The following is a 21843-nucleotide window of genomic DNA, read 5'->3' on the forward strand; positions in this document are numbered from 1 at the left end:
TTGACATTCCCATACTATGTTATTCTAATCAACAAGTTATGCTAAATAACCAGTTAAGCTAAAGAGGAAGGTGCACAAATTTTTATTGAACAAATGTCAGCAAAGGAAATAGCATTTCCATGCTATGCTAATTAGCTAGTAACCTAATGAAGAATGTGCTTTGGTCCAAACACTTCAACTTTGTTCTGTAGTGATCAGATCAACTTTTTTTTTAAATGGCATTTTTAGTGGACAAATGTCAGCAATAGATATGACATTCCCATGCTAACTTATGCTAATTAGCAGGTTAAGCTTATGAAGAAGATGCTCTGGTCCAGTCACTTCTGCTTTGTTCTGTAGTGATAAAATCAGGTGAAATATATGTCAGCAAAGGGAATAGCATTCTCATGCTATGTTGTTAATGAACTAGTTAAGCTAATGAAGAAGGTGAAACCAAGCATCAGCATGTGAATACTGTCATTGAGTATGTTGGCAACCTGGTTATATAAAACTGTATGAACAGCTGAGGAAAACCACCCAAAATCTAAAATAAAACACAGCTCTGGAGAGTTAGGTAACGTTTAAAAGGATTCCACCAGAATATGGAAATGTGGTTGAAAAACACAGCAAAAGGTTCATTTCTAACATCCAGTATCCAATAGAGCCTAATAGTAACAGGGACACTGTATTAAAACTTGTATCAGGAAGTTAAGTGAGCTTTATGCTTGATAAGTAGCTAAGCAAACATCCGGGGTAGAATGAAAGCTCAAGTGTGCCTACCATAAATGTGCCAACATTTTCCAAAACTGCCAGTTTTTACATACTCTTCAAATGTTTTACTGTGAAATATATATGATATGATTTTCCTCATTTTCATGTCCATGTCTCATGTACTGGAATTTGACTATTTTATGTAAATAAGATCATCTTTGGTGTCACTTTCATTTTTAATATCACTAAACATTTCATATGTCAGTGTTTGTTTATTAAAATTGCGTGTATGCAGTTTAACAAAGCTGAGTTTTGGTTTTTTTTTTCATCACCGGTGATAATATTGAGTTTCATGGTCTGTAGTTGTGTATATTTTATGGTCACATCATGTCCACTTAATATCAAGGCTCATAGCGCCCTCTGTTGATCTTTTAAGAAACTACACACAGTCGTATCCTCTGATCTGTGAAGAGTAAATAAACTCCCAATTTACAGTACAAGAAGCTTAATTTTTGTCTACAGAGTACCTAAAGCACTTGGATGATTACATATTTCTGTGTTCTACTCCGCTGCAATGAAACTAACTTGCAGTGACAAGCAGAGTTGGCTTGTGTCATTTACTCACAAATATGTTGTAGCCTCAAAATTTCACTGTTTTAGTCGAATGACTATATTCTACATATATTTTATTATATTTTTAAGCCTTTTCAGTGTCCTTATCATGTGGTCCATGATCCAGGTTGTAACAAATAGGTGTTTATTCACAATTTTAAAAAATCATGCATAGTTATTGGTATGAATAGTAAGATTACAGTCATTGACAAAAAATATGGAATTGAGACTCTTGAAGGATCTTTATTAACCTATGTTTTTTATTAAAAACAAAACAAATCAGTTATGTTGCAAAATTATTTTATTCAGCTGTTTAATATTCTGGGTTTGTAAAGCAAACAAAAAAAATATTGATAAAAAAGAAAAATTATAGAATAATAGTTTCTGTAATGGACCGTTTATATTGATTTTCACCATAAATTTAGACTGATCTTTTTCTTTTGAGAACCAAAGTGTTTTAAAGGCATATCGGTGAGTTGATATGCATTACCAGTCCTGTGGTTGAGGCTGCTAATCTATGCAAACTGTAGCGTACAGGTGCCGGATCGTGATTGGTGCACCCTCTAGCAGCTCACTGGGGATTGGCTTTTGGAGGATAATTTTCCTTTAAAGACCTGAGCCTGGGAGCAGAGCCCTTCAGCATGTCTAGGAGTGGGCTGATGTTTTGTTTTGTTTTTTTTCATTCTCCTGTTTTGTTACACTAGAAAGGTAAGCCATTGCATTTTCTTTTACTTTGTTTTGGTATATTTTACGCCTTGTTTGGTTCACATGGTTCTGTTTGTTATTTTGGGTCTGGACCACCTAAAGTAATTTGTTTTAACTCCCTCTAGACCTACCGTAATCCTGTATTTCATTGTAAATAAACCCCACACTCTTCAGTCTTAGTAATTCCTCTGTGGCTGCTTGAGACCTGAAGAATATGAGTCACAACTAAGTATTTAATGTAGAGAAAATGACTGCCAACTCCTCTGGTTCTTTACTTGACTCAAGAGGTTTGAGTCAACTCATTATTGAGCAACCTGGGTTTGACTAATGAACTGTTCTTGCACTTAAATCCCAAAAGAAAAAAAAGGCCCACCACTGGTAGTGATAATTATGCTTTACTTACATTCCATTAAATTTATCTGACAGATGTGGGTTCTAATTTACAATGGGTCACAATGCAGATACATAGTTTTTATAACCTTTTAAAATAATTTGTATAATGACTGATTATACCTACTCAACAAATCATTTTTGGATTAAAGTGGGGAAAAATATATATTTTCAGTTTTGTCTTTAAAATAATGTGAATTACAACAGATGTTTGACAGATGAAAATACATTTAGAGTGCATGTTGCTACATTTTGACCTGTTTCTCTTTGTGATATGTTGAATTAAAGTGTTAAAGTGAATAAGGGAAATAAGCTTAAAATTTGTGACACACACACACACACACACACACACACACAGTGTAATGTGCATTTCTGCTGCAACAACTTCATGTCAAGCCTAAATCTGGACCTGAAAATGCGAAGTGCTAGACTCAGACAGACCTGAAAAAACTGAAACAGCTGCACACGAGCACAGAGGTCAGGCCGCCACACACTTTTACATTCTGATCTGACAGAAATATATTATAAATTATATATAGAGAAATTACATAGAAATATATTTCTTTATATGCACACATGAAATCATTTCTCCTGCACACGAAATCCATGCCTGAGAAGCAGAGAGGTATATCTGTGTATCTGGTATAAATATGGTTTTAAAATAAGTAAATCACATTTAAACCATCCACAGAGTATAATGATGAAGCCAATGAGAATAAATTTGAAGTCAAGTTTCTTGAAGAAATGCTCATATGTAAATTTTGAAGCTCTTTCCAGATGACTGTCACTTCTTCTCTTGATCATTTCTTTCCTCTTTGACCCTAAAATTTAAGGAACCCACAAAAAACAAAACAAACAAAAAAACAAAAGCAAAAAAAACTCTGAAAATAGTCCCAAATTTCTGAGCTCCCTTAGGTGTAGTAGAAATCAACATAGGATTCAAAAGATACTAAAGCCTCAAACCAGCTGATAAGATTAAACTGAATACAACAATATAAGAATCATGACTCCTTTTTTAATAATTCATGATAACTTTGTAGGTGGGAACGTGTTCACATCTTCAGGTCACCTGCTGTGTGTTGCTTCGTAGTAGCCGTTTTCCTCCAGGAGCTCCTCAATGATCACCTGAGAAGTAACATGTGAAGAGGAAATCACTTCACTGGCAGCTCACAGATGATAACGACCAGAGAAATTACATTCAGTAACAGTATTCTCTTTATTCTCTACAACAATAAGACTTTTTTTATTTAGCAGGAGGAAACAAAGTAATCAAGATCTTTTAAAATGTGCATGGTTTAATACCAGAGTCATGTATTTAAAGCAGGGATGTCAAACTCAGGTCCTTGAGAACTCAAATTAATGGATCATTGTGCAGAACTTGACAACAGTTAATTTGAATCAGGTGAGTTCAAGCTGGGAAACGTCTATGACCTGCAGGACCGAGGCCGTCCGGGACCGAGGCCCTCCGGGACCGAGGCCCTCCAGGACCGAGGCCCTGCAGGACCGAGGCCGTCCGGGACCGAGGCCCTCCAGGACAGAGCCCCTGTGGGACCGAGGCCCTGCAGGACCGAGGCCGTCCGGGACCGAGGCCCTCTGGGACCAAGGCCCTCCAGGACAGAGGCCCTGCAGGACCGAGGCCGTCCGGGACCGAGGCCCTCCGGGACTGAGGCCCTCCAGGACAGAGGCCCTCCAGGACCAACCAGTTTGGCATCTCTGCTTTAGAATGAGTTTGGTCTTGAGCTGGTTAGCTTAGTTTGGCATAGCATGAATACTGGAAAGTAGATTAAAAATCATATGAACAAGTTGGTCTAACTCTTAAAACGTTACGTTTAAAAGAGAAAAGTTGCAGTTTATGTGTCAACTTTTTCCCCCTCTTTTTTTGGACTGTGTCAAAGCCTCTGGCCTTCTTGAAGCTCTCTTCTACTCTTCGTCTTTAACTGACTGAGATAATGGTACAATCAAAGTTCTTGTGTCTTTAACCAACCAAAGAAAAATGTCAAATGTGAAATGTGCTCAAATTCAATCTTAAAAAATCCTCTGACCTGCATCTGTTGGTATGTAACTCCATCTTTGAGATTCCCATCAACTGTCAGAGAAAATAACATCCTAAGTTAAGTTTCAACATTTAAGAAGAACCAGTTCTTTAATCTGATGGTAAATTATCCAAAACCAAACCAGATTATATCTTTTGAGTTTCTGCAGGAGACTTCTGCTGTACAGCCTGCAGCATTTCCTCCTAGAAATTCCTGATTGAAGCTGTGTAAACTCTACCTGTGCTATCTGCAGCACCAGGGTCTCCAGTGAGGTGGTGCACCAGAGGCCACCAGTCTGAGCTGGCTGAGCTGAACTCCAACAGTTCTGGAGAGGCCTGGAGAAGCTGAGATGAAAGAAGAAGATTCATATTTCTGCTAATGAAACTAAGGCTGATTTAACTGGCACATTACAGGAACCCAGTTAGCTTAACTGCACAATTTTACCTGTAAACACTCTTCCAGATGAAGTCTAACAAACATTTGAGTTTTGCTTCAAAAATTGGCAGTCTACTTGTTTCTGTCTTTGTTAATTAATTTAGTGAAATGTATCTTTTTTTTTATTATATTATTAAATTATTTAATATACCTGTTACACTGAAAATGATTTCAGTATTTTCAGTTTTACATTTCAGAATTACAGTTTTATTTTCAATTCAGTTTTATTAGTGGGCATCTAAGTTCTCACATCCTCTAATAAAGAAGAAGCAAAGCCTAAATAACAGCTGGGTCGAGCTTATGAAGTGACCAGTCTTTGCAGTCAAACAGAAATATTAGATATCGTTGGATACATGAATAATAATGTACAGGTTATCAGCTCCATGACTAGTAGCTTTATTTTTTTTACTGGTGTCTACAGTTTGAATCAGAAGATCATTGACAGTGGTGGAAGTTAAATTGTGAGATGTGAAGTTTTTATTCGATAATCGGGGAGAATGTATAGAAACGTAGAACACATAAGGAGTACATAGCATTAAGCTAATTTGCAGCTCTCATTCCTGGTTGGGTTTTTCAAACAGGAAGAAAGAAGGGAAAAAACAAACATGAAAACATTTACACTATAAACAACACCAACATAAAACATCACAGACAGAAATATTAGGAAAGCAACACACACATTGTTCCTTTCTACCTAAAATAATTTAAAAAATCACACAAACATACTCCACAAACAACACGACCATGCTGACCTCTGGAGACACTCTTATTTTGTTTTTAGCCAGATTTTAATATTTTCTGTTTAAAAATTTGTCATCTCTTTTATTTCATTTGACAGATATGACGACCTTTATGGAAAATGCTAACTGTCCAAATGTGGTTCTGCAGTAGATTCTAAAGTTGAGTTCCTGTTGACTTTTCACCGTTTAAACACAGGTGTGATTATTGCAGCTCTTTTATGAGACTCATTTGTCAGACACACTGAAACTGAAAGGTCAGAGCTGCAGAATTTCGGGTGAAGTTTCAAACAGGCTAACACCAGCTTTTATGGTTTGTGGTTAAACTGTGAACAAAACACACTGAAGAGATAATGTCTACTTTTTAAACTCTTGCTCTGCGAGGACCATGAGGTGCAACACAGGGCTGGCTCTGTGTGGTATTTTGGTTTGACTGGTAACTTACTAAGCTGCCAATTAAACATACAATCATGTGACTTTTCAGATAAGTGGGATCATAGTCTGGATTTCATCTAAAGGCATATCTAAAGTGTTTTTCCGGTTGGGATTTGAGTCTTCAAACCTTGCTGAGCTCCACTTTCAGGTTGTATGGATTGCTACCAAGATGGAAGAGGGACTTTTTAAATCTCTCAATCAGCTGACGCTTGATGTCGTGGTGCAAAGTTGGTGGAAGCTGGAAAGTGGATAAAGACAAACAAAAAACAAACAAAAAAAAAAAAGCATCACCTGCATTGATTTTATATGATGATAACAGATGAGAAAGACACTGACAAAACCACCAGTGTTTCTAGTTTTGTGACAGAAGTGATTTTCTCATCTTTAAAAATATATGAAAAAAAAGGCTGTACTTGAGTGACACAGATGATTTTGTGAAGCTGTACAAGGAGTCTCTGGATGGGATCATCAATCTGACGAAGTTTCTTCTGGGACACACAGATCCCTGAGGACACTGAAGTGGAAGCAAAACCACACAAACTAGCAGACTAAACAATACAAAGACATTTTACTATGTGACATACAGTTAACGGCCTGTTTGATTAGTTATTAACAAACAGCTAATCAGCCAATCACATGGCAGCAAATCAGTCTATTTCGTCATGTAGACATGGTCAAAATTACTTGCTAAATTTCAAACTGAGCAGGAAGAAAGGGGATTTAAGAGACTTTGCTTGTTAGAGTATTTCAGAAACTGCTGATCTACTGGGATTTTGTGCGATTGATATGATTTATAGGTGATTTATTAAATATTTCCATTCATTTTTATGACTGTTGTACCTGCTGCCCGATGGTCTGTGTGAGAGCATTAAAGCTTACTTATCTCTGCCAATGGTGTTCTTGACCCGCTTTCTGATTTCTATCCTCCTTAATTCATCTTTTGTGTTGGTCTCCTCTCTGATTACTTTAGTATTACGGTTTGCCTCGCCTGGCAGATCTGCCATGAATAACAGCTGATAAACAACACGTTACAGCGGTCAGATGATGTTTTTAACCAGGGCCGGACTGGGACAAAAAGTCAAGCCGGGAGTCAGACAATCACCCAGGCCATTTTGTCAGCAAATAATTTAGATGACAGTTTACCATAAATATAATTTGTTAAATAACCACCAAATATTTCATGCAGTCAAATAATCCAACAAGTGTCAACAATCACATCATTTACAACCAGATAAACACACTGATGAAGTCACAAAGTTTCCTCATCAGCTTTTAACCTGGACTAATAAAATGTTCCTCATTGGCCCAGTGTATAGCCATTTCTGAGCTGGACAGGGACAGATGTGGACAGTAGCCTGTGTGTACAAACTAATTCAGCTGAGCAGCCTCAGTATTGAAACATCCACCTGTCACTTTAACACAGCCCGTAAAATGAACTAATATTGATCTGTGATACCAGGAAATATAGGACCTCCTGTATGTCCTAGGCTCGAGAAACGAGAGCCAGAAACTACGGCAACATTAACAATAGAAGTTTTGACAACAAGCAGTACCAAAATCATTATTACATCAAGTAGTACCAGGGTCATTACTACAGCTACATAAAAAGGCTCATGGAGACTCTCTCCTAGTGCTCATTATATCATGTTCAGATAAAAGCTTGTAACACAGCAGCTGCCTCTCTTCTATCACTCATTTATTAAACAGTGAAGTCACGTGATGTCGCTGCTGCTGATTTGAAAATATCCCACCTCCTCCTCAACTGTCTTCCCTCTTTCATCTTTTTTATTCCATCTTTATTCATCTTTTTATTTTTTCTTGACCCACTTGGCCCACTTTAATACCAACGTGGCCTGGTTTAACAGCACAGCCTACCTGAGTATTGTTGCTGACCATGTTCATTCCTTTATGACCACAGTGTAGCATCTTCTGATGCTACTTCCAGCAGAATAATGCACCATGTCACAAAGCTCAAATCATCACCAGCTGCTTTCTAGAACATGACACTGAGTTCACTGGACTCCAACGGCCTCCACAGTCACCAGATCTCAGTCCAACAGAGCATCTTTGGGATGTGGTGGGACGAGAGATTCTCATCATGAATGTGCAGCAACTGTGTGATGCTGTCATGTCAATATGGAGCAAAATCTCTGAGGAATGTTTCCATCACCTTGTTGAATCTATGACACCAAGAATTAAGGTACCTCTGAAGAAAAAAGGTGGTCCAACCCAGTATTAAAGAGGTGGACCTGATAAGGTAGCCGGTGAGTGTATCTGCACTTTAGGGGGTTTTGTTATTGTAATCTACAAATATCTCATTGTGGGATTTAAAAGCAGATATTAGAAAAGTACCTGGTCTTGGTTTCATCTTTGAAGCTCCAAGCCCTCCACTAAAAAAAAGGAATTGAGAAAAGCCAAATGTTTTCTGCATAACTTTTAACAAACAGGCATCTGAAAACTGTTATTCTGTTTATGAACCTCAAGACTTCTAGAACTTTTAATTTAGTACAAATGTTTTGACTTACCCTGCTAGAATGTGATCAGGTGTAACGTTGGCCCTTAAGTCTTAAATGGGACAAAAGTCAAACAAAGCTAAATCAGACTTTGGTTAATGAGCAAGATCCATGACAGCAAACGTAAGTATTGTAACAGTAAGCTAATAATATCCACAACAACTAAAATAGAGGAATAGGCTGAATAAACATTAAGTTAATCTCACTAACAAAAGAAAAACTGAAGATATGAGGAAATAAAGTCAAACTCCTCAGGAAAATTCTTGCAGCTTTAACTGAACTAACCATAGTGGTTTCCTGTTGGGACGTTGCTGGTGTTTCTGGCTTCACAAGATTCGACATCTGAGACATCCTCTAATAACAGATTTATAAGAAGTTGTCATTTTGGTTTCACTTTCCTGTGTTAAATCTTGAGCAGTATGAAACTGTCACCTTGATTGATTCCATATTGGATGTCCTCTGAACTGCAGGCTGCTGAGGAGCTTTGAGCCACAGATTCGGTCCTCATCAGGCCTGTTTCCTGCAAAATGAGCTGTTCTGTTTGAAACTACTGCAGCACTGCAGGGTCAGTTCTGACAATCTAAATCTGAGTTTACCTGGTTAAAATGACAGCAGTTCATCCTGCTTTCCTGTCTCTCTAGGAAGTACTTCTGCGCTCGTTTCCGATCTCTCTCGACTCTTCGTTCCAGTGCATTCTGGGACGTATAGAGTCCATCCATCAGCCTCATCATGAGGTCAGAGATCCTGGAGCTGACAGCTACGATGTCCGGTCGTTGGTCTGCATCTGGACTTAAGCACCTAACAGAATAATGAATGAATTTGATAAAAAAAAAAAAAAAGTGCATGGCTTGGAATAAAATGCAAGATCGATTCCTGGCTGAATTTGAAGTCTCACCATTTGATCATGTCTGTGACTCTCTGCGAGAAGATTCCTTCTTCAATGGGCTCATAGACGGCCTCAACAATCTGTTGGCACCAAAAGGAAGTAGAAGATAATTACTAATGGTGATATTTTTTATTAATCTGTAAGCAAAATGTGAGACAGGTCACCTTGCTGGCCAGTGTCAGTAGGTTGCTGCTGTAGAACGGAGGCTGTAAAGTGGCTAACTGGTAAAGGATGCAGCCCAAAGCCCAGACGTCAGCTTTCTCTCCATACGGCTCGTTCTTCACCACTTCTGGACTGACAACAGTTTCATTTGTGAGGACCATCATTCATAAACAAACTTAAAATTTTAATCACCTGAAGCAACCCAAGTTGTGAGAGGAAAAGATTTTGGTTCAGTACTTCTTGCTAATCAGTTTAACCCAGTGGTTCTCAAACTGGGGGGCAGGCACCCCCTTGGGGGGCACAGTAACATGATGGGGGGCACATGGGATTGGGAAAATATAGCAGACAAACTATTGTCCACACTCCACAACACTTTGTGGCAGTAATGCACCAATTCATTTTTGCCAACTGCCAAAAAACACAAAGAAGAAGAAGAAGAAGAAAAACTGCAGAACAGAGATCAGGGTTTACTGAACACATCAAAGGGAAAAAGGAAAGAGAGAGATATGGAGAAACAGTTAACTGGGATGAAAGAGGGGAGATATCTTGCTCTTGGTTTAACAGAAAATGTGTGAGTTTTATATATATATATATATATATATATATATATATATATATATATGTGTGTGTGTGTGTGTGTGTGTGTGTGTGGGTGTGTGTGTGTGTGTGTGTGTGTGTGTGTGTGTGTGTGAAATGGTCTGTATTTATATAGCGCTTTACTGTACCTGGAATGATACCCAAAGCGCTTTACATTATACGTCACATTCACGGGGGAAGCTGCTATGTAAGATGCTAACCACGACCCATCAGGTTGGGGTTAGGTGTCTTGCTCAGGGACACCTCGGCATAAGCTCGACAGGCCGAGGATCGAACCGGGGGCTGGGAATGTTTATTCCTCCAAAGGGGGGCACGGTAGGAAAAGTTTGAGAACCACTGGTTTAACCTTTTAAACCGACTTTAAGAACAAATCTGCACCAAACTGTGCCAAAATAGCCATTTTAGTGACCTCGTCTGAACTCTTTGTCCTAAAACCTCTTTTATTTTTTTCTGCTTTATTTTATCAGTTGTCCTTTGCAGAGGTAGTGTTCACATATTGTTCTGTGATAGAGGTTTATAGCTACAGCATCATTTCAAAGGATCTTAATATTCATCCTAAAAAGTGTTTTTTTTTATGTGCCATCTTTATTTATTCTTCCCCAGTAACACATATACTAATATTTACATATCCTAACAAACCTGTGTGTTCCCTCTACCACGACTCCAAAAGTATTTACGTAAACCTTGTGGTTGCAAAGATATATTCATTTTATCATAGGCATGCAAATTTTTAACAGTACCCTAAATCATAGGCACAGTGCTCAAAAGATTAAAGAAGTTAGTTGTTTCCTTTTCAATCATATTTTTGTCCAGTTGGATGAATGTTTTTGTTGTTTTCAACTAAAAACCTAGTTTCTAGGTGCTTATTGCTTATTTTGACTCCATATCTAAAATGTTTCTTAATTCCTTTGTCATCCTACTCTTTAAGAAACTCTGGAAATCTCTCATTTATTGTTCCATTCTTGAGGAAGGAGGCAGATCGGCGATCCTTCTCTTATAAGGCCACTAATGACTGGAACCATTTACCTCCATCTTTGAGGTCAATAACATCCCATTGTCATTACAGAATTCTACTCAATACTCACCTCAAAACAGTTTGTCAGTGTCTGTAATGCTGTTTCCATTGCGCGCCTTATGTGTTTGTGTTTATCTGTTAATGTGAAGTTGTGTAAACTGCAACTGACACCAACTCTGTGTTAATGTCGTTTCTATATAGTTTTGGTAGAAGTTGGGTTGTGTAAGCAAGCAAGTGCTAGTCGTTGTATCGTGTATTGTCCTTTATTTATATATATACAGTATATAGTAATACTGTTTTGTCTATTGTTATGTCAATGTCTTTAATTAATACATATAAATTAAATTTAAATTTCTTCTATCGTTTGTTACACAACACTAATATACCATGGTGATCTTCTGATTTTGTCATTCCTTTCAATTCGTTGCCTCCATGAACAGACCTCCCACAGAGCAATGGAGCTCTGCCAATATTTTATTGTCTATGGTTTTGTTTTCCTTAAAGGCCTCATTGTGTCACCAAAAAAAGAAATGATGCACTTATGTCTTGAAGAGTTATATCTTGTTTTAGTATTATCTGAGAAGGAATGCTAATTCATGAAAGTTTTTGAAAACAGTAGAGTGGCATTTTTCTACCTTTCTAACTACTTTCCTTAGTTCACAGAGTGCACCATCAAATGGACTGAAGCTCATTCAATATATGTGTGGTCATCATTAATTATTTTCTCACCAGGAGTAAAGGATTGTGCCGACCACAGACATTAGCTTGCTATTCTCCTGTTTCTGCTTAGCGAGGCCAAAGTCAGCTTAAAGAAAAGGGAAGACACAGATTTAACTTTTAGAATAAGATATTAATGAGAATGTGTTGTTGAAAGCTGTGAATACAGACTCACTGATGGTGACTTTGTCTTTATCCCCCAGCATGATGTTGTTTGGTGAGAGGTCGCGATGGACTATCCTCTTCTCCTTGTGCAGGTACCTCAGAGCCAGACACATCTGAGAGAAGAAAGACAAATAATTCAAAAGACATTTCCTTATTAGTTTTTATTTAAAGTTCGTGTGAACTGAGCACAAAAAAGAGTTCATGCTGGAAATTATCAGTACAATATATATATATATATATATATATATATATATATATATATATATATATATATATATATATATATATATATATTTATATATATATGTATAGATTCCAGTACTGTTCAAAAGCCACACCTCATTTATTTACATGTTGCCAGGAAAATGGGAAACAGGTGCAGTGCTTCACTGAAACATGCACAAATGTAAATGGAAAAACAATATATAAGAAAATATGTAGAGACAATTCTAACAAACTTGAGAGTGAAATTTGTGTAAGCACTTTTATTATTCAGCACAGTCTAAACCCTCTTAGACAAGCTTTCTTATCAGGGATAAAGCTCTGTATATCTCTCTAACTCTGGTCAAGTCTCATTTTTGTTCTTCTGGCTCTGGCTTCATCCATCCATCTTCTCATTAAAAGAAGGTGCCTCTCCTCATTACCCCTATTGCTTGTCAGATAGTGCCATCCAAGATCGTTTGCTGGGATCTGCTCAGACTCAGTCACACCAGCTATGGAGCCAAACATACCAAGTGAACTAACTTAATGTTTGTCTAGAAGGACAAACGCATACCGTGTGTCCAGTCATTGCCACACAGGAGATAATAAGTGTGTTCTGTTGTGCCAGATCTTAAAGATTACAAGGGCTACATCTATAAGTTACACTAAGTTGACCATGTGTATTTTGTATCCAAGGGAAAGTAAAAATATGTAAAACCACTACTACCACTTATAGGCTTATTTCTCTGAGAAGACCAGTACAGCAGTTTTACCTGAATGAATATGTTCCAAATTCTCTCTTCAGTGAACTGCTGTTGCTTTTCCTTCAGAGAGTTTAAATGTTCAGCCAGTGACACACCCTCAATCAGCTCCATCACAATGTAAAGCTTTTCACCTAAAATGGAGAGTAGAATTATTTGTTTTTAGATAGTTTTGTATTCCTAAGCCATAATTCCTAGGAGCTAGAGGGAACAATAAAACTGACATCCTCACCCTCCAAAAATGTTTTGTAATATTTAACAATATTTGGGTGTTTCATCTAAAGAGGAAGAAGAATAAATGGCAGATTAGCTGCACAGAATATTCAAACAGCATCAGATTAAATGCATCATGATTAGAAGTGAAAGGTGTACCTGTTCTTTGATGATTGTAAGCTCAGAGATGATTTTATCTACGTTACTGTCCCTGGACTTCTTGTCTTTGCCAAATGCCTGGTTGTGCAGGTTCACCTCCTTCAGAGCCAAGAAGTTCTGGCCACTTTGCTTTTGGACCTATAGAGCATATTAATCAAATAAAATCAAATATTATTTATAGAACACTTTTCATGCACAAGGCAACACAAAGTGCTGTACATAATAAAAACAGATCATACATACTGAATACAAAATTTAAAAGTCTTCACACATCAAAAATTATAACAAAAAATAAAAAAGCACACCTCATCATTTTTTCACATACAATCGCACACAAACTCACACACATACAAACTCACACACATACAAACCAAGCTTCATGTACACTCGCCCCGCCCACCCATACCCCATTCTGTACAAACGTGAACTCCCATTACTAATAACTGTCTCTGAACTTAAAGTAAGTATAAAAATAATAATAAAATGCAAACATCTGGCTCAACACTGCTGTGAGGAAACGGTATCTTGGGGATCCATTCACACCGGAAGCCAGCCCAACCATGAGCACATTGGGCGCCACCACAGGCACCACCCAGGCCAGGGCAGGCCGGGGTCCACACCACAGCCACAGGGCTGCAGTGCAGGACCCCCAGCCACCCAGACAAGGGCAGTCACCATGGCAACAACCCCGCAGACAGACCAGGCAGGGCGACCGGTGTGAAGGATGCCCAGGAGGAAATCAAAATCAACAATACTTGAATCACAAACTACACTGCAATTAGCAGATTCTACCAGGTTTCAGGTGTTTATTGTACCTTAAAGACACTTCCAAAGGCCCCTGTGCCAAGGTGATCCAGTATGGAGTAACCACTGATCACCCTGAGGGGAGGCCGGTTCAGATCCACAGCTTCTATACTCTCTCTCAGATTGTCTAGTTCCTCCTCCTGAATTAAAGATATACATATTTAGTCATTAAGCTTTATTTATTTGATTAGAAACAGTAATAACAGGAAAAAAAAAACAAATTTATGAATCTATTAAGGAGCTGTTTCCTTACAGTGAAAAGTGAAACTTTGGTTTGCAGCCCCTCGTAGGCTGTTAGGTCCCGCACATAATGTCCAACATCAATAAACAGCTCAAAGAGGTCTGTGGGAAAGAGCCTGAAATGGATAAAAGATTACTGTGAATATCTTTAATGAGATTTCTGTCTTTGGAAAACATCCAGTAGCAACTGATTTTAGATTATTTATGAATAAAATTAAGGTTAAGTTACAGCTCATCGGATGCATCTGGAAGGTTAATAAGGGTGTTTTAACACCTTTTGAACAGATGTCTATTTCTTTCAACGCTGAAGAGAAATCTGAGGGTCCGGAATGCATAGCACTGCCAAAAAAAGATCAACAAACATTTTGTTTTCTAGTAGTAGGAACACTTTCATTCACATCATCATGTAATTTAATATATATATATATATATATAAAGCACCTGTAAAGATGAGGTTTTGGTTCCACTGGTTTGTGGTAAAATCAACTTTGCAATTATAAAGATGCCATTTTCCTTAAAAAGACAGAGTCAAGATGTGCTCAAGTGTTGTATATAAGAAAAATGTCACATTTACTTTGAGTAAAGACTATTTACCTGTACTATGTGGTGAGCAGATGTGTCATCCAGACTCATCTCAGTCAGAGCTGTACAGCAGGCTGACAAAAAATAATTACAGGCAATATTACCTAATAACACACCTCATGCATGAAACCTTCCAGTCTCAGACAGCTGTAAGTATTTACAACTCTCTCTCACAATCACAGGACAGGACTGGACAGACTGAAATGCCTTTGAAATGCAAAGTCTAAGGTTTCTTTGTTCACACTTTGTGAGGGAGCCACGCCATTGTTTGCATGTGGCTGTGTGCGTTTCTTTAAACCCAGATGAGTTGCACTTTACTGCAGCGTCATCAGACTCTCGGGGACAGGAAATTTACAACCGTTTCCTCTAAAATTACAGCTGCATTTAGTTAAGTCTCCAAGCACTCAACTGTCTCACCTCAGGAAAAATCTGTTTACATTCTCAGCAGCTGATAAGACTCCTCTGCAAGGGAATTTTCAAACTGAAGTGCATATTTACAGTTCTTTTTCATTAGTTTAGAACATTACATGCACAACGTTTTACTGGCTGAGTTTAAACATGAGAAACCTTTGACAAAATGCACTTTCCTTGCTCAAACTGGACAGCTTGGTTGCTGACCTGACTGCAGGGCCACAGTGTTGTCCACCTCCTCTGGCAGGCTAAGCTCATCCCCCATGTGCTCCCTCAGGATGTGACCAGCAGCATTAGCACTGGAGAGCATCTCGATGGACGAGCGGTCAGAGATGTGCTGCCTGTCACTGAAAGAGTCGGTTTGGCCACATATGGCACAGTGATGATTAATGTTAACAATGCAGAGGCTCTGCCACTGTTTGAGGCCTCAGAATAAAGTGCTGTGATAGGGAGGGTGGTCAGCTGTTAAACCCAAGAATGAAACTGGTGGAGATTGTGTTTCAGATGAGCAAAGGGCATTGTTTAAAAAAAAAGAAAAAAAATTAGAGAAAGTAAATAAACCAGTTACCAGAAGTTGGAGTCCAGGACAAATCCTGACAGATTTATTGTGTTTATTTTTAATTCTGTGACTCACTTTCTAAGTTTTCACAAGTAGGGTCCTGTTTTTATTCTGCATAAGTTTTGGCCTTCAGTTTTTATCTTTATTTACTTAATTCTTCTTGTGAGTCCTGCAGTGTTGTGGTGTTGCAAGCTCATGTTGCTCAAGTCACCATAAGAACATTCACAAATACCACAAAAATGCTATCATCAGCTAAATAAGGTTAAAATCAGGTAAAAAGTGTTTGCTATACACCCACTGCAAGCAAGTAAATACAGAAACTATTTAGTCTTTCACTACAGTTGTGCAAAATTAAATCAAACTCATACATTACTGAATTATCTAAATATGAAATATGCTTTATGTACCTGTTAAGTAGACGCAGAAGCTGCTGCACTCCACCCCAGCTCCGGATCTCTGCCCTGGTCTCAGGATCCTCGCACAGCTGGACCAGAACCCAGATGATGCTCCACAGCAGCTTCAGGTGCCGGCCATGCAGCAGGCTCAGCAGCACCGGAACTCCCTCCAGCTCCCTCACCTGACTCCTCACATGCTGCTCCGGTGACAGGAGCCTCAGCAGCTCTGCACTCATCCTGGAGGAAATATAAGTTTGAACCCTGCGTTATTCTCTGCATATCTTTACTACTTTGTTAGAACAAATGACAGAAAGATTTCCACAAATTAACAGAAAAATGATGGCCAAACCTTTTACATTATTACGTAAGTGCATCAAAAAATGAGTGATTTCTAACCTCTTTGACATCAGGTCATATTCCTGCAGTATTATAAGGAGGCTCCCTACGATTGGTAGCTCACCGATTTTCTTCTTGCATTCTGGACTGTAGAAAGAGTCAAAAAAAAATATTTATATATAAAGATATATAAATCTGGAAACATAATAAATAATATTTGTGTGTAATGCCTTAGTTTGAATATTTATTCACCTTCCAGCCAGAGTGGTGAGTGCTAGCATGGATCCCAGTAATACCCTGCTGTCTGATGTGGAAAGAAGCTTCACCAGGGTCTAGAAAATGAAGTTTTCCACATTGTAATAAGCAATAATGAATTATGTGTAGGGCACACTAACACATAAGAGGTATTTATATTTTAGTCTGTTGCTACAAGGACAGCGTGAACTCTTTTAATTAAATAAACAATGAAAACAGGTGTTTTCAGGTGTAATCCTGCTAATCAGTCCTAGATTATGCTAAACTTCTTACAGTCTAGGAGCATTGTGTAGGAATGTATGCATTCCTCTCTGGACAATCAGCTCCAGGAGCTCCGAGGTTGTCCCTAGCACAGAACCATCCATCAGTTTATTTAAGTCTCTGATTCTGCTGCCCAGACTGAATATACACAACACACATATAGAGGATTTGCAGCATTTTCAAGGATTTCCGCTTCATCAAGGAGTAGAGTCCGCTTAGTTCCTTCTTGTAAATTACTTTCATGTTCCATTTCTAGTCTAGTCTGTTGTCCAGCTGAACTCCAATGTATTTCTGGTCCTCCACTACCTCCACCTCTTATCCCAGGATGTAAACAGTGCTCTGTTTACTCTTGTTTCTCCTAAAATCCACAATTATGTCTTTTTCTTTTGTTTGTATTCAAGATGTGATTGTTTCTACACAATACCTCAAATTGACTGACCAGTTGTCTGTACTCAGCTTCTTTTCCATCACTGATACACCCCACAACTTCAGAGTAATCAGAGTATTTCTGCAAATGATAGAGCTCACAGTCGTACTGAAAATCTGAGGTGTACAGTGTGAAGAGTAAAGGTGAAAGTACAGTTCCTTGTGGTGCTCCCGTGCTGCTGACCACCATGTCAGACACACAAACTGTGGTCTGTTTGTTAGGTAATCATAAATTCAGGTGGTTTATTTTACTGTATGTACTATATTTTATGGAACATCTCACAAAACTGGGAATTATGTTAAAAGCACTTAAGAAATCAAAGAACATGATCCTCATCGTGCTGCTTGATTTGTCCATATGAGAGTGGTAACTGAAGCAGGCAGATAATGGCATCCTCATCCCCAAACCCAAATGATAAGCGAACAGTAATGGTTTCTAAAAGGTGTTCATTACTGAGGTGAGCCAGTTTCAGTCTCTCAAGGACTTCTATCGTGTTGTATAAGCGAGTGCTTTATGTGTGGGATTCATGCATTTTAGGCCCAATACTACAAAAATAATAAGAAGTAACAGAACAAATTGATTCCTTGTTTATATTTTATTTTTTAATCCAGCTATTAATTTCAGATATGTTGCTCTGGATGAGACTGTCATGGAGAGATACTACAGCTTGGGAGAAATACCAACAACAGTAATGATAGTAATCTAAAAGGCAAATAATTACACAGCAAAAAAAGATTTATTAGGATAATTTGAGTAAAACTTATTATATGAAATAGTATATAATGAATAATCCATATTCCATAGTATTGTCTTCCCTGTGCAATATAGAAAGAATTCCCTTTAATTTATTTTCCATAGGTCCAACAGATATTGCCCTCTGATACATTTTAGGTTAAGTGTGAATGTTTTGAAAACAAACGAGTTATTCTATCTGTTATTTACCTTGTGAGCTCCACTTTCGATGACCCAGAACCTTTGATTTTCATCAGCAGACAGCTTCTGAAACATGTCTGTAAGATGATTAGAAACAACATTGCTGATAAGAACTAAAACCCCTCCTGTTATCACTGCTGTGTTCTGCTACTGCCAGCAGATTACTCACAGGTCATTGTAACTAGGTTCTGTGCGGCCAACGCCTGCTCGCCACAAGACATGTACTTGGCAGTGACAGACTCCATATACTGCAGAGAAACAGAAGGCGAATGAAAATAGTCTGATACATGTGGATGAACTGCATGTTTCAAGCATGTAAATACAATCTAAAAGTATTTACCCTGGTAAGTAAATCAATGCCTTGCAGCTGATGAAGAATTTTCTAAAGAAAAGTCATTAAATGAAGACAATCATTCAATGAAAACATTGATAAAAGACTTAGTAAATTTTATAAATAAACATTTCAGCTTGTACCTGATAGTTGGGATCTCTGATCAACAATCGCACGCAGATCAGAACTTTAAGGACTAATTGAGGCGGTGCATGGTCAATCCATTCACTATCAAAAGAGCAAACATCATTAATGACAGCTTTGTCTATACCAAGAGAAGAAAAGCTGCAATACTTCAAGGGCAGATTACCTGCAGAGTCGATTCTTGACCAAAGACGTAAGAATGTCAGAGAACAGTTTGCTGAGTGGATGGCTGCTGAAGCATCTTTGGTCTTTGTATGCTATTCTGGAATATTATAGTTTATACATTTTTAACTACAACTGCATTTGGAGCATGATATAACAATTAAAAACTTTTTTAAAGTGTTGTTAGGACAGAGAACTGGTGACTAGCATTCTGTATCCAGATTTATGATCTTATTACCTCACGCTTGGATCAAATAGTTGCTCATTTAAACTGAGGATTTTGTTCAGTGTAAACATTTGATAGAACTTAAACTCAGCTTCACCAAGAAGGAAAGGCTGCATGAGAAAACATTTCAACTGCTAAACAATGATAAACAGCTTATGTATTATTAAAAGATTCACAGGATCAGGAGAAATTTTTGTAATCAAGACACAAGGCCTAACACCAAGCATTGACTGCGAGGTGGAAAACACTGTATGTACTCAGCAGCATCTCTGAATATCATTCCTGAAGTTTAAAACTGTCAACCACAGTATGAAATTCAGTGTGGAATGAATGTTACTTTCCTCTGGTTACAGAGGAAAGGAGCCATCCAGCTGTCATCAGTGCATCATGGAAAAGCCTGCATGTGTGCTGGCAGGTATACTTGTGCAAATAACTTGCACAACTGTGAAGATACTATTCAAGCTGAAAAAGCTTTTAAAAAATAATAAAAGAAAAAAAATTACACATGGTTCAAGTTTATTGAATCCACAAAGGATGCTGGCATACATTTACCAGAAAACCAAATGAGAGTCATACAAAAAAAGTACATTATATCTAAAGTTCAAAAAGTTTTGATCTAACTGTAGTCTAAAACTGGTCTTAGAGCATATTATTATGGATTCAGTTTTTGAAAATTAATTTTCTTTTAGATAAACGTATTATTTTAAACTCATTTTCTTGTTACTAATTGCAGCAGATAATTTAAGTTGTATATTTTTTTCAGTGTACAGGTGTATTTTAGAAAAGGCCTACATGCTTTAAAACAGTGTTGCCCTGTAGTGTGAGTCCAGACCTGCCTGCAGATCAGACCACAGTGGAGCATTGCGTATGAAAATTAAGATAAAAAAATGCATGATGAGCAAATGATATTTATATGAAGCAAAAACAAACAAAAAAAGTACTGAAACTAGTCTACTACTCATCAATACCCAAACACTTGTGGTGTTGTTAAAAGAAGTAATGGAACACAATGGTAAACACACCCTTGCCCCAACACAATGTTTAGAAATGTGTCACTACCATCAAACTCAGAAATAGAATAAAAATAAAATAAAACAAAATTGTTACTATCAACAACTGATATATTGTTTAACTAGAAATATGCCGGCTTAAAATGATTTACAAATATTCAACTATGATATTATGAATTCTCTGGGAGGGTAAACCTGAAGTTTTCCAGTTCAGACTCTTCACTGGTGATGTCTCTCCCATTCCTGGGTCTGCTGGTGTGTTTTGGAGGTTGTGAAAAACTGCTGACTCTGCTGCTGCCTTTGCTGTGACTCAGTGTTGCTACCTGTAACATACACACACAGCTCTGACTGAAGAAATATGAGCTGCAATGTATGTTATGAAAATGTCTAGACACAGCCTCGGTGTGGCGTCATATGTTGTTGTTCACCTCTTGTCTGGGACTACTTTTGGCAAGCAGTGACTGGAGTCTCTTGAGATCATTAGTTGCCCTAAAAAAAATTTTTAATTAAAAAAATTAAAAATTAAAAAACAGGCTTATCAGGTTTGCTTTTGACACGATGGTTAAATGAGTTCTAAATTGTGCAACAACTTAACAAACGTTGAGGAGTAAACAACCCAGCTTACTTGCTGTTGATTCCTGTTGATTTCAGAGGCAATTTTTCTGCTTGTCTCACTTTCTTAACCGACATTTTCAGCATCCAGGTTTTCCATTTTCCATAGTCGTTCACTTCACAGCTCTTGAACAAACAAATGATCAAACAGCTGACGCAAATGAACAAACAAACTGAAGCAGCTTCAGTGGAAACAAGGTTAGCCTATTCCGTTTGGCTAAAAGAAGCTGTTGAATGACCCTCTGTGCTGCAAGGTGAATTAAAACACAGGATAAACACCCTATTTCCACCATCGCATTAGCAATAGATTGTTTAAATATTAATTACTAGCCTTGCTCTATAAAATATCCTTTGTAAGAGTTAGAAGCGACATAGTTTTTATTGCTTCCGGACATTAGCAAATAACAAAACCATATAGTTATTTCTCCTCAGTTTGTAACCAATCCAAGAAGGCACTATTGTATAGTCAAGGTTACTATGGATACCACTGGTTTGTGACTGTTTCAACGTTAAAGATTATTTAGAAAAAGAACACACAAAAAAATCTAGTTTAGCCAAAAAGATAGAAAGTTTAGACTATTTATTACTCAAACAGTTTGCCAAGCACATAAAAAATTACATGACCTGAGCTACCATTAAAAGTGGAACGCGTATCTGTAAAATTGTATTTTGCAAGTAAACGCATATAAAAACCGTTACCATATAACCACTGGGTAGACATTTAAAAAA

The 21843-nt window shown here is 37.8% G+C and overlaps 1 protein-coding gene and 1 long non-coding RNA gene across 2 annotated transcripts; one reads left to right on the forward strand and one right to left on the reverse strand.

Annotated features, from left to right (window-relative positions):
* The first annotated feature begins 72 nt into the window (after nucleotides 1-72).
* Nucleotides 73-1182, forward strand: LOC121642357. Its single transcript, XR_006010870.1, has 2 exons — nucleotides 73-138; nucleotides 286-1182. It is a non-coding gene; the product is annotated as an uncharacterized LOC121642357 (long non-coding RNA).
* An 831-nt stretch (nucleotides 1183-2013) lies between these two features.
* nek10 (NIMA-related kinase 10) lies at nucleotides 2014-21837 on the reverse strand. The gene is made up of 36 exons (XM_041988597.1): nucleotides 21814-21837; nucleotides 21128-21240; nucleotides 20931-20991; nucleotides 20698-20825; nucleotides 19271-19366; nucleotides 19104-19188; nucleotides 18970-19011; nucleotides 18799-18877; nucleotides 18639-18706; nucleotides 17006-17085; nucleotides 16814-16900; nucleotides 16430-16654; nucleotides 15671-15810; nucleotides 15065-15126; nucleotides 14912-14983; nucleotides 14745-14809; nucleotides 14484-14586; nucleotides 14242-14370; nucleotides 13427-13564; nucleotides 13287-13332; nucleotides 13067-13188; nucleotides 12103-12205; nucleotides 11940-12015; nucleotides 9601-9730; nucleotides 9446-9516; nucleotides 9147-9348; nucleotides 8983-9082; nucleotides 8836-8904; nucleotides 8563-8602; nucleotides 8390-8427; nucleotides 6451-6551; nucleotides 6165-6275; nucleotides 4669-4774; nucleotides 4440-4483; nucleotides 3467-3522; nucleotides 2014-3218 (listed from the first exon to the last, which is right to left on the reverse strand). The coding sequence occupies exons 1-36, from the start codon at nucleotides 21814-21816 to the stop codon at nucleotides 3182-3184; spliced, it is 3228 nt and encodes a 1075-aa protein (XP_041844531.1). The 5' UTR covers nucleotides 21817-21837; the 3' UTR covers nucleotides 2014-3181.
* Nucleotides 21838-21843: the final 6 nt, after the last annotated feature.

Source organism: Melanotaenia boesemani, chromosome 6 (genome assembly GCF_017639745.1).
Source record: "Melanotaenia boesemani isolate fMelBoe1 chromosome 6, fMelBoe1.pri, whole genome shotgun sequence".
Taxonomy (NCBI): Eukaryota; Metazoa; Chordata; class Actinopteri; order Atheriniformes; family Melanotaeniidae; genus Melanotaenia; species Melanotaenia boesemani.

Coding starts and splice junctions, on each gene's coding strand:
- nek10 (XM_041988597.1), bottom strand. Junction 14,587..14,744: donor AATAGACATCTGTTCAAAAG/GTGTTAAAACAC, acceptor TATCCATTTCAG/GCTCTTTCCCACAGACCTCT. Junction 9,517..9,600: donor TACTGACACTGGCCAGCAAG/GTGACCTGTCTC, acceptor TGGTGCCAACAG/ATTGTTGAGGCCGTCTATGA.